At 34.3% G+C, this 12,609-nt stretch overlaps 3 protein-coding genes and 1 long non-coding RNA gene across 4 annotated transcripts; 2 read left to right on the forward strand and 2 right to left on the reverse strand.

Annotated features, from left to right (window-relative positions):
• Positions 1 to 1,253: 1,253 nt before the first annotated feature.
• On the reverse strand, positions 1,254 to 3,001 carry LOC9309189 (uncharacterized protein At3g28850). The gene has a single exon (XM_021022604.1). It carries the CDS (start codon positions 2,602 to 2,604, stop codon positions 1,429 to 1,431), a length of 1,176 nt encoding a protein of 391 aa, XP_020878263.1. The 5' UTR covers positions 2,605 to 3,001; the 3' UTR covers positions 1,254 to 1,428.
• Positions 3,002 to 4,149: 1,148 nt separating this feature from the next.
• LOC9309190 lies at positions 4,150 to 7,214 on the reverse strand. The gene is made up of 12 exons (XM_002873076.2): positions 6,887 to 7,214; positions 6,660 to 6,724; positions 6,404 to 6,476; positions 6,269 to 6,287; positions 5,890 to 6,009; positions 5,464 to 5,533; positions 5,272 to 5,315; positions 5,155 to 5,196; positions 4,859 to 4,918; positions 4,705 to 4,772; positions 4,514 to 4,571; positions 4,150 to 4,427 (listed from the first exon to the last, which is right to left on the reverse strand). The coding sequence occupies exons 1-12, from the start codon at positions 7,186 to 7,188 to the stop codon at positions 4,338 to 4,340; spliced, it is 1,011 nt and encodes a 336-aa protein (XP_002873122.1). The 5' UTR covers positions 7,189 to 7,214; the 3' UTR covers positions 4,150 to 4,337.
• Positions 7,215 to 7,366: 152 nt separating this feature from the next.
• On the forward strand, positions 7,367 to 8,373 carry LOC110227649. Its single transcript, XR_002331335.1, has 2 exons — positions 7,367 to 7,661; positions 8,108 to 8,373. It is a non-coding gene; the product is annotated as an uncharacterized LOC110227649 (long non-coding RNA).
• Positions 8,374 to 11,502: 3,129 nt separating this feature from the next.
• LOC9309191 lies at positions 11,503 to 12,558 on the forward strand. The gene has a single exon (XM_002871015.2). It carries the CDS (start codon positions 11,869 to 11,871, stop codon positions 12,406 to 12,408), a length of 540 nt encoding a protein of 179 aa, XP_002871061.2. The 5' UTR covers positions 11,503 to 11,868; the 3' UTR covers positions 12,409 to 12,558.
• The last annotated feature ends 51 nt before the right edge of the window (positions 12,559 to 12,609 follow it).

The following is a 12,609-nucleotide window of genomic DNA, read 5'->3' on the forward strand; positions in this document are numbered from 1 at the left end:
AGTTAGATTTTATATAATTAAAATTTTTTGGTTTAAATTCTAAACGGTTTATCTAAAATAATTTTTTAAAAAAATTCTTAAAATTTAGTTTTAAATCGAAAATTATTATCTTATCGAATTAAATAATTATATAGATAAACATACCTTGTAATTCAATTGTCGTGGGCAAGGAGGTGCTCTGTTACTCGAATCCGTCTCTGAGATATCCTCACGTGGCTTTGACTTTCGGAAACCTCCCCCGCACGTGACCGGTTAGAGAAAGCTTCTCTCTGTCTTCATCGATGTAGCCGTTGGTGTTAACCCCACTGCGTCATTCTCGTCGTTTAGGGTTTCTCACCGAGTCAAACCGAGTTGAAGAAGAAACACCTCTGGGATTAGCCAATTCGATTCGTGACTCGTTGAACCACCACCATCCCGAGTTCAACCGATGTATGCGGATTCGTCAACCTTTTCAACGCCGAACGACTCGTCACGCTCTCGCGAGTGGACTCGGTGTGAGTCTAGTTGGAAATATACATTCGAGACCGAGTGAAACCTAGTCTTCCGAACGAAAACGCATTCGTTGGTGGTGTGTCATTATTTTTTTTTGTTTGTGAAAGAATGAGAATTATGATTTCTCAAAGACGAAAGAAGAGGTCAATATTTATAAGCAAAGGTTATGACCTTGTTTCTTAGAAAAAGGAAATTCCTTTTTTTTTGGTGAGGAGAAAAAGGAAATTCCTTTGATAAAAGGAAATCACTAAAACAAAACAAAAAAAAAGGAAATTTATCGGCAAGAAAAAGTTACCGTTACTGTTACAACATGTTAAAGCCCACATGATAAACCCATGTATTTCTTATTTACTAGCCCATATATAGCCCATGTATTTAGGTTTCTAACAAGTAGATTCATCATATATAAAAATGAGTGTAATGAACATCAAGTTGTGTATCTAATCTAAGGAAAGTTAGGTTGCTGCAAAAAAAGGAAAAAAAAGAAGTTATCGGTATGTCAAAGTACCGTTACTGTTACAACAGTCATTGTTTTTTGACTGCATAACAATTACTCACTGCGTCACTTGCGTTTTACTTTCTTATAATGATCATTAACCTACTAAGGAGAAAACTAAACTTCAGAAACAGAGATGGTAGACTGGTAGTTCCAATTTTTCTCTAGATTGGTACTTCTCCATCCTTGACTAAATATAGAACTATCATGAACAAGGTTGCCAAGTTATAATACTACACCGGTTTTATTTGAAATTTATACCCACTGAATTGAATTGAATCTTAATAAAATGAAAAGGTTTACAAACATCAGAAACAAACTCCATTAAACTGTAACACACCAAGAGCCCTAAACACATCTTTAGAAACTCTTCCAGTTTTCCCCAATTTAACCAATAAAATTAGGGCAAAACAGAACAAAGATAAAGATAATTTTCCTTTTCAAGAACAAATTGGACATAGAACCAAACCATTCTCATTACACTCCAAACACTTAACCATACTCTTCTTGTCTTCTCCCCTAACCTTGCAGCTTCCATCGCAAACCACACACATCACAAATCTCATTCCTCCACATCCACGGCAGCAACTGCCTCCTAGCCTCGCCGCGGGAATACCTTCAAGTAAAATCCCCAATTTGCCCTCTTCCTCTAACTTCATAACTTCCTCAACACTTCCTAACATCCTCCCTTTAACGAATACCGCCGGTATCTTCACATGTTTCGTTCCCATAATGCCCCTGATCTCTTCCTTAAAAACCGAGTGCATCGACACATCCCTCTCCGAGAATCGAACTTCGTGTGAATCTAATATCGATCTTACCACATTGCAATCCTCAAACGTCTTCCTTATCCCTCTAAGAGTCGTTATGTAGATAACCACAGAGTTCTCTCCTCCTGGTGGACATTTCTCAGGGAACTTCTCAAGGATTCTCTCCGATTCTCGGGTTTTCTCTGTTTTTCTGCTCTCATGCACCACCGGAGAAATCACCATCTTGATCTGTTCTTGCTCTTGAGACAACTCTCTCTCGTAAGAAGCCACAAGATCTGGATCAAACATTGGACTATAACTCTTCCTCCTCTGCGTAATCACCACCGAAGGTTCTTCAGATTTCAAAGGAAAACTCAAACGCATCACTCCTCTCTTCGGAGTTTCAAGAATGTTCTTAGGCTTCAGAATCTGATTCGGACTCACACCTCTCGAGTTATTACCTCCTCTGTTCTCTTTCCCTCCAAATCTCTTACTACTTCCTCTCTTCGGAGATTCAACAACCGATTTCACCGGAGTCTTCCATGATTTACCAAAAATACCACGAGATTTGGGACTAATCTTCTGTGGATTAGAAACGTGCATTGAATCTTCAAGATCTTCCATAAGCTCCCATGTATTGATAATCTCCGGATCATCTCTCTGTATTGATCTTCTTGCTTTGATTTCAGACTCAAAGACCTCTCCTTTAGTAACTTCCAGTGACTTAGGAGAAGTCTCTGCTCGTTCATCGAGATCAAGATGACCATAAGTAGTTGAAGTAAGTGAGACAATGTGATCGCCGCCATTGTTGACTCTAATCTCTCTTATGAGTTTCTTCTTTCCTAGTTTCGAAGAAACACAACCCATTTCTCTCTCTCTGTCTCGTTTTTTTTTTACTGAGGAAAGTTTTTATTTTTGGGAAGAACAGAGAGATTGAAGAAGAAGAAGAGAGAAGTTATTTTGTTTTTATTTTCTTAAAATTTAATTACTTTCAACGGTCATATTTTCGAACGGACATTGTGGAAGTGTAAGTGGATCGAGAGATTTTTGTCGGAAGCCCCTGATCTTTATGTTTTATTACGTTTTTACCGTAATATCTTAAAAAGTTTCTGAATAGCCCTACTTAAACTCCTAATTTATTTCAATTTTCTCCCTAACGTATGCGTTTGTTACGTTTTTACCCTTGGACTCTTTTATTTCTTTGTCTAGATTCTTTCAATTGCAGACTGCAACGGTCTATTATTGTACGTTAAGCGAACGTTAAACGCTTTCCAATTTTACCTGTTCTTACGAATTTATATATTGAATTACAAAAGTTGACCATTCTTAATTATTTATTATAAACTTACACATACTTATATGTAAAAATTGTTGAAATATTTTTGGTTAAATTGTTGAAAGCTTACTTACTTAAAATATTACTTAATATAATAAACATATAACAATTTGTGCCTTCTCAATATCGACGATATTTGATAATTATCGAAAAACATTGTAAAGGTAAGGATGCAAATAAATAAGTTACATGTAATAATAGTTTTATTATTATTTTTACTAAAGAGGGACAAATTTATCGAGGATTAAAGGAGGACATGCTTATTTCAAAATAAATAAATAAAATAGAAATCTAGACCAATACCCTCACCAAAGATTGCACTTTAAAGTAAAAGATTGATAATAATAACAGAAAATTGCATATCTGAATCATAATGACACCATACAGAAACAAACCGTGCTTAGCCTTTTCCAGTCTACCTTTTTGTAAAGGCATTAGTTTTAAAATAGAATTTTATGAGCCACAACAATAAATTGAATTTATATAAGTACAAAGAAATATTAGTTTTTGATAATCGTTATTTCCTGACCCTACTAATTTTGGCACAACTATATTTCCCTCCATTTATGTATAAATTGGATTTTTTTAAGCTTAAGATATCGATAAAAATGCAATCATAACAAGCAAATTAACTAACATTATCCATAACAAGTAACTAAAGTGCACAAAACGACACAATTCAACCACTAACAACAAACAAACAATTTATAGGGTCATATTTTGAAACTTTAGATTTGAATTTCCGATTTTTAGTTTATTTGTTAAATAACTAATTTTGACAAAATCTATATACAAAAAGACACAGAAAAAGAAACAAAAGACCATCCAAATCAAAATTTAAAATAAACGGACCACACCAAATGTGTTGATAGACTTTTGTAATCATATATAGTCGGACTCGGACCACTTCTAGTTCTCGGACAACCAGCATGTGCCTCTTTCAGTCTCATTTCATCCATCCCATGAGTTTCTTTGTTTTTTATTTTTATTTTAGTAAAAAGTAAAAACTAAAGATATATTTTACCCCCCAAAAAAAAAAAATCAGTTTTAAGATGATGGATCACCTTCAAATTGTGTTCTACGAAGATCCCCAAAACTTGGAGGATTTTTGTCACAATATTTTTACTTATATATAAGTACATTTCTTCATTTAAACCCTACACATAACTGATTTCAGTCAGTTTATTGCTGGAACAGAAAGTAGCTGAACATACACACAACAATTAACATGTATCTATACGTATAGAGTGAGGAAGAAGAAAACTTAAGCAGCGTAAGTTTGCTTGAGATACTCTACAATTTCTGCACTCTCAAACATAGCAACTCCAGTGTTTGGATCTTCCAGGTAAGGCACCTGTAACAACATAACACAACTCATTAGTTTCAACTTACTTCAAACCTTCTTCTCTCTTTCTCTATGTATGTATTTCTCTAACCCACCTGAAAGTGACCAGCTTTCTCGAGCAATACCTGCCGTTTAGGGCTACCGCGAGCACAACTGATGGAAAAGAACAAATAAAACAGGGTAATATCAATAAAAGACTGTAACTTTGTTCCTTGGGTTTTGAACAAATATATGAAGAACAGATTGTGGCACTGGTCTAAGAGTTTTCTTTTTGTTGTTGCCATACCTGCGCTGAATGTGTGGTAACTCCAGTTCAACAAGAACTTCGCGCACAAGCTTGCAGAATGGGGAACCCTATAGGGAAATTCAAACAAAGATGCATCTTCATTGCAAATAAGATTCAGTATTTAATGACCGAGAGAGAGTAATGAGATCAAAACCTCGTATGCCCAGAATTCGAGAGGCTTAGGTGGTAGTTTTGCTGGTGTGTACAAGTTACCCTGCATGGTAGAAACACAAATATATTGTGACAAAAAACCGTGGCTTATACCGATTACCGATATTGTATATTACATAGTATTCATACTAGAATTTCAATTACTGTATCAGGATGTGATGCTACCTAACCATATTTATAGCATACTCTTCAGTAGAGAAGCATTAGATCTTACAAGTTTTTTTTGACATTGTCTTTATAGAAAATATGTCAAAAGAATGTAATTGAATTCCTTCTTACCTTTCCCATACGACCAATCATTGCAAAGCCAGCTGTTATAGCCTACAGCATCAAAGTAGTAATGTTAGTATTACTCTTGGATTCTGAAGCAACTGCAAAATGTACAAAGAAACTAACCGTTAAAGCACCAAGTGACAGACTTAAAGGAACTGTTCCATCTCCTGAATAAGTTCAACCAAACAGAGAAAAAAGGTATTAGTTCAACAGAAATGAGTAGACGATGGCAAAGATGATGCGATTGTCGATAACCAGTTATCCACAAAAGGATCTGGTAAATAGAAGCAGAATCAGGCATAAGCAGAAACCGACCATATTTCTCAGATAGATATTTGATGATTCCATCTGACTCATACATGGACACTCCAGTATTGGGATCAACCTATAGTTAAAGCAAAATTATACAATTAAACACAACATCAAAATCTTATTTCTTCCTGATGAAAGTGGTGGCAAGGTAACAGAAAGAGTTTTAAATATTATTTGTGAATATTAGCATGAAAGTTAAAAGGGAATTCTAAGGATTTTGACAGTTCATGAACAAAAAAAATAACTTTATATTGCAACACTTTCGTTCCAAAGAATTAGCATTTATAGATGGCTTCTTGAACCACATTTCTGTGATTAACGCATCATGAATTTGAACTCCATATCAAGGCAAAGACAATCACTTCTAAGAATGGGTTTTGTGGTAAGAATGACAAAGAAATAGAAAACAACTAGGGTAAAATGCCAAACCATGTACGGAAACTGTTGTTTTCCGCCCATCTGTTTAACCTTCGGGCGGAAATTTGGACTCCCTCTTGGACAAGGATAGTACAGAATATCAAGATCCAACACTGCAACCATTTCCCTGACCTGCAAAATCCTTCATATTAGTAGAGTTACTAAGCTGTAGCAATACATCAAGATAACTACGAAGATATACATTTTGTTTAAGGGGAACCAGAAAAAAACGAAGAAGCAAAAGCTAAATGATCACTGGGCAAGATTCAACAACTTATTTTCATGGTATCAAGCAAAGATTATAAGTAAAATAAAATCCTCAGAATCCTAGCTAATTGTGAATCATCTAAGACAATGACATTGATTAAGTAAAAAAGAAGAAAGCATTTACCTTCCGGCAGAAGGGACAGCTTCAATCACATATCGGAAATGGAGAAAAAGAAATCATTCATTCAATATCAAAAGAAAACAGAAACCAAATGTTTCTAAATGAACAATCAAACACAGAGTCATTATATATACATACCCTTCAAACTCATATATCTCAATGGGTTTCTCAGGACGAGGCCCGACCTTAGCGGTTTCCTTTACCGTGATCCCTACACACATCATCAACCATTATGATTACCATTTATGCACAAACTCCCCTGAAACAAAACAAAAAAGACCACAGCTTTGAAGGGAACTTTTAGTAATCCTGAACACATATGCATCAAAATCCGCTCTAATAACTTAAACCACTAGAAACAGAAAGTGAAAGCATAGAACTTGTTCATGATTACCGCCTAAACGCAAGGCATACTGATCAGCTGGAATCTCTTCCTTAGACACGAAAGATGCAGAGTACCTACTCAAAATACAAGAACAATTCGAAAAAATCAAATCAAATTGCTGCATATGGATCGATTTAAATCAAGTATACAAAGTAGCAATACGACTATACACACACTCAATTCAAGCTCAAAACTCCCAGAAACAAAATTGGGGGAAAAGAGAAAGGAACAGTTACCCAGAAACGAAAACCCCAGTGCCGAATCGGAAAAACAATCCAATTGCTGCACCAAAGACATCGAATAGTTTTCCGGATTTGACGGCGAAGCGTTTCGGCTCTGGTGGCTTGAAACCAGGAGGAGCAGTGAACACAACAGCTCCAGTGTCGTCACTGGTCTTCGTGGACACCGAAATAGACTCGGAAGGTTCTGAGGAAGCTTTAACCATAACTAGGGCTCGAATTGAACTTCTTCGCGAAGAAGAAACCGATCGGAGAATCGGAGGTTGAGGGAGGATATTGTTCACTAGTATCCCCGCCATCGATTTTTCTTCTTCTAATTTTTTTTTTAATTAAATTTATTTATATTAACGTTGTTATATCACACATAATGGGCCTTACTTTTGGGCCTTAAGCTTTCGGAGATTTTGACTCGGTAAACGAATAGAAGGGTCATAAGTGTGTTTACGATTTCCAATATTTTTCCAACGTTTAGTTTGATTTGACTTGTGGACAGTGGAAAAATATGAACGTTGTTGAAACGGTAACATTTTCTTACCGTTTGAAAATATAGTATTTTTATTGGAAAAAGATCAGATAATGACTCTCTATAAATACTCCTTTCTTGAATCAGAAATCTGAATCGTCTTTACTTGGTTTTATTTCTTACAAATGTCGAATACAATCTTTTTTTACTTCTCTTAGTTCTGTGATTCCACTTGAGGAGCTGTCACTCAAACTTATCTACATTTCTCATGAGCCGACAGAAACAAAACATAAAGCATCCTCTTACAAGGTAAATTATACTCTGGTCTTAATTCTTCTAGTTTGTTTACCATTTAAATGGTTCTTGTTAGTTTATATACATGTCTTCATCTTTTAAACATCTTTTATGAAGTTGAACTTAAAATTTAAATGCTTTATGACACAAACTGATTTTTAGCTATATATGTGTCTTTAATTGACAGAACTTTTTAGCCAGATTTTGCTGTTGAAATGAGCTATATATATGTTCTGTCTAAGAAAACATAGAACGAAGTTTTTATTTTCTATGAAAAACAAAGACAGAATGGGTTTTGACTGAAATGCTTTTTTTTTTATTTTTATGTATATATATGCTGCATGTACCAAAATTAACAAAACGATTGTAATGAAGAATTTTTTGGGTTAAAGATTGTTATGATGATTTTTTTTTGGTTAAAGATTGTAATGAAAATTGATTCTGATTATTTAATTTCGCAGAGGGTGGGTTGAAGAAGGGAAAACAAAGCCTTGGGATGTCCAGCATTTTCCATCTTCTGCTTTGCCAGCCTTTAAAATTGACCAGACTGTGTATGTAGTAGCAATTTTTGTATTTTCCTTTTTCTTTCCGGATTAAGACACATGGATGCATGTATGTAGATGATTGATTAGGGTGTGAATGTACAGATGTGTATGATTAGGGTGTGAATGTATAGATGTATGTATAGGATGTGAATGTATATCTAGTAGAGAATGTATAGGCTGCATAGATGTGTGTGTGAGTGAGCATAGAGAAGAGAAGCGCGTGTGAATGAGCGTAGAGAATAGTAGCGCTAGCGCCCAATGCCTAGTAGAACGAGTGACAACGCGGCTCCTATAACAATCGCTAGACACACACAACAAACAAACAAAACAAAATTCGGCCCAAAATGTAGCAACTAAACAAGTGAAAAAATGCGGCAGAATGTTGATAAGTCGAAAACTAAATTTGCCAAGGCCCAAACAAAAAGAAAATGACGTCAAAAATTATGAATGAAACTGATCATAATTACCTTCCTCACGGGTTCTATTCACGTTGGAAAATTTATAATCCATTTTCAAGACAGGAAGAAAACATTTTAAAGGGAAAAATGTCAAGGGAAAACATTATATCCATTTGCCAACTCTGGAGCTGGTGATTTAACTGGCTAAACGGAGCATCGAACGAAGAGAAAGATGATGTTTGTAGAAGAAAAATTATGCGATGACATCGTTTTATTGATCCGTTTAGCCAGTTAGCGATGATGTGTTTCAATTGGCTTTATTAGTGAAAATTTATGATTAAAATAAAAATTAACATAAAATTAAAGTTTTAAATCACCAGCACTATAATTCATCATTTAAACCAACGAAAATGGTAAAGTGATGATTTAAATTACATTTTTCCCTTATAACGACATAATTATAAGACGAAGACATCGTGTAAAACTTGGAAGCAAAAGCAATAGTTTCTTGTACCAAAAAAAAAAAAGCAATAGTTTCGAAAAAGAGGTCTTTGGACGGTGCCTTCCAACAGAAGACTGCCACGTGTTGTAAGTAGATTTGCTGGAGCGTAGCACGTGAGCCGACCAAAAGCATGGGAACTAAAGGCTGAGAAATCTAAATTCCTTTTGCCTTCGTCACTTCGTGTTTTGTCCAAAAGGCATCACAAAAAGGGCTCTGTACTTTCCAAAAGAGAATGAGAATGGAATCTCAATCTTGACTGAAATTGTCATTTATAGTAATCCTTATCTGGATTTATGTTGCTTCTTTTCGGGTAAACTCATTTCGTTACAAACTCTACGTACAACTTACAACATATAACTTAATTATTTTCTTAAGTTGAATTACATACTATGATTTATGCGCACATGATTTAGCGTTTTACTGTAATATACTAGCTAACCTATACATGATTTAAAGTTTGTATGTGTCTATATACTCCAATTTATATATGGAGTGCGTAGACATAGTTTGAATAGTAGTTTTAAATAGTTTGAATATAGTTTGTTTATAGAGATATATACCTTTGCTAGGGTAGTGTATAATGTATAATGGATTAATGGATAGTAAATTACATGAATCCTCTTACTCTAGAAAATTAACATAATATATAACCAAAAAAAAACATTAAAAGAATAAAAAAAAGATTTGTAAAAAAGAAAGTTGAATGTTCAAAAGTGAACCGAAGCAAATCATTTGTTGATTTGGCCTTTGAATGTGGGCTGCGTATGCTCTTTGAAAACAATTTTTTTCCTAGGAAATATATGTGGTGACAAATTAGAGACAATGACATCAATATTAAAAACACTATTTTCTAAGTCCGTGATCATTACCTGTAAAACTAGTGCATTGCATTCACCACCTATGTACGCTCTTATTGTTTTTTTTGTTGTTGTTTCTCTTGATGTTCTTGGGTACAAATTTTAGTTTAAATTTTAAAGAAGAAGAAAATCTGTTCTCGTTATAACATAACTTCCTAGGTTAGACATACATGCATATGATTTTTTCTTTTCCATTAAATTTGAGTTTGTCGAATCTTTTGTAATTGAAATTCTTACAATATTCTCAATTAAGCCAGAGTAGCAATCAACCAACATGCTTAGATTCATTTGAACTAGTCAACCTCTTCGGTTTTATAGAAACCTAACTCCCCTCGCCAATCCGATTTGATTGATTTTATAGTATTTGGTTCTTATCAAAGTGTATCCCCACAAATCTAGTGGACCTTTTGGACATGGGACAAGCATGGTGAGTTGCCACTAGGAAGTTTTTTTAATAATCTCAATGTAAAGAATATTAATAAACATATATATCCAAATGTGTAATAACCACATACAAATTATGTAAATATAATTTTACTATTGTGCAAAACGACTTTAGGAATTAAATTAAAGAATATGTGAATAAACTTATCTAATAACCAATTGTCTGAATCATTAACGAATACTTAGGACTTGGTCAAAGTTTTCCAAAACAAATTCCACCGATTGAGATACTGTATGTAAACAGTTTTTCTGCCACCACCACTATAAGAGAGCTAGGAAACGCATTCAATAATACCTTACGTTTGTAAGGAAAATTCAATGTCATGCTTTTTCTTTCCTATTAAGATGAAACCATGCACTGTATCAAAAAGTCATAAACATTTAATTAAAACCCTAGATAGTTCAAATATACCCACCCATTACCTGTTTTATTTATTAAAGTTATTATTTAATAGCTTGTGATGACCATACACCTGTACGGCTATACCTCTTATCTTCTAGTTTCACCTCTATGTCGTAATCACACTCATTTATTAAAGTAACATTCACTTTTCTTCGTCGCGAGTTAGTAAACTAAATCGAGTTACATCTCCTCAGATCATGAACATTAATAAAATTGGATTTTATCTCATACCAATTTATTTGGGGAAACCTAGCTATAATATGAAAATCTAAACCACAATTATCATCCGTTTAAAATATATAAATAATAACAACAATATCATAAAATTTTAAAGTAACATGGCATACGCATTCAATAATATCCGCGTGCATACGTAGTATTGTATGTGAGATTTTAACGTATTGTAAGCCCATGTTGTATCTTAGTATGGGCATGCAATTGCAAGTGTATCCATAGTGTTTATGATTTGTCCGTGGTGGAGTATTTGAACATGATCTAAGGGGATACGTTTTTGATATTTGACGAATGAATATTAATTACTAAAGTAAATTACCATGACTTTTTTTGGATTTGATTTCGTACCAAATAATTTCTTCAAATATATGTATACTAGGAATAATAAATATCTTTTTTTTTTGACAAAGTAAGAATAATAAATATCTTACATGTATGAGATCATTATATCAAAGAGGAAACAACTTGGGATCATGATGATTCTAACTTACTAAGCACACAAGACATAAGCCGTAATTTAATAAGATCATCTTGTACACTTGCACCGCCAACTCAATCTCAATTTTCGTAATAAAAAAGGAAAAATCATATAAAGGATACATTGAGTAATGAACAAAATGCACCACCCCGACCACACCACCCCACCCCACCCACTATAAAATATTAAAGGGCAAGGAGAGAAAAATCAAAACAGGTCCCACCTGATATAATGGCACTAACGAAATCCCAAAACTCTTATAAATATACAAACACAAATCTCCAAGCAAACAATAGAAAAACGAAAGAGAAAAAAGTAAGAAAAGAAGAAAAAGAAGAAAAAGAAGAAAAAGAAGAAGAAGATGGGGAACTGTTTAGTAATGGAGAAGAAAGTGATAAAGATAGTGAGAAATGATGGGAAGGTACTTGAATATAGAGAACCAATTAATGTTCATCACATCCTCACTCAATTCTCTGGTCACTCTCTCTCTCACAACAACACTCAGCTTCTGCCTGATGCTAAGCTTCTCTCTGGTCGTCTCTATTATCTTCTGCCTTCAACAATGAACAAGAAGAAGGTCAACAAGAAAGTGACGTTTGCAAATCCGGAGGTGGAAGACGACGAAAGATCACTAAGTGAAGAAGAAGATACTAGTGAAAGCAACAGCAAGATCGATGGTGATGACAACAAGAACGTAACTGTTGTGAGAATGAAGATCGTTGTGCATAAGCAAGAGTTGGAGAAGCTACTTCAAGGAGGGTCGGTCCATGAGATGATGTACCAGACTCTCGAGAAACAACTTTTGCTAACTGATGATGGTGATGATCTTGATGAGTGTAATAGCGGCTGGAGACCTGCGTTAGATAGCATACCCGAATCTGAAAGTCTCAGAAGAACATAACAGATAGATCATATATATATATATATATATATATATACACAAAAAACAGTCTTGAGCTATGTCCAAGGAAAAAAATTGTTTTTGGGTTTTGTTGTATATAAGCTTTGAAGCTATGTTATAGAAAATGACTGAGTGATATTGATGATGACACTATGAGCTTTTAAGTCAATCTTTTTTTTTTTTTTTCCAAGTAAATTTAAA

Source organism: Arabidopsis lyrata, assembly GCF_000004255.2.
Source record: "Arabidopsis lyrata subsp. lyrata unplaced genomic scaffold ARALYscaffold_6, whole genome shotgun sequence".
In the NCBI taxonomy this organism is placed as follows: Eukaryota; Viridiplantae; Streptophyta; class Magnoliopsida; order Brassicales; family Brassicaceae; genus Arabidopsis; species Arabidopsis lyrata.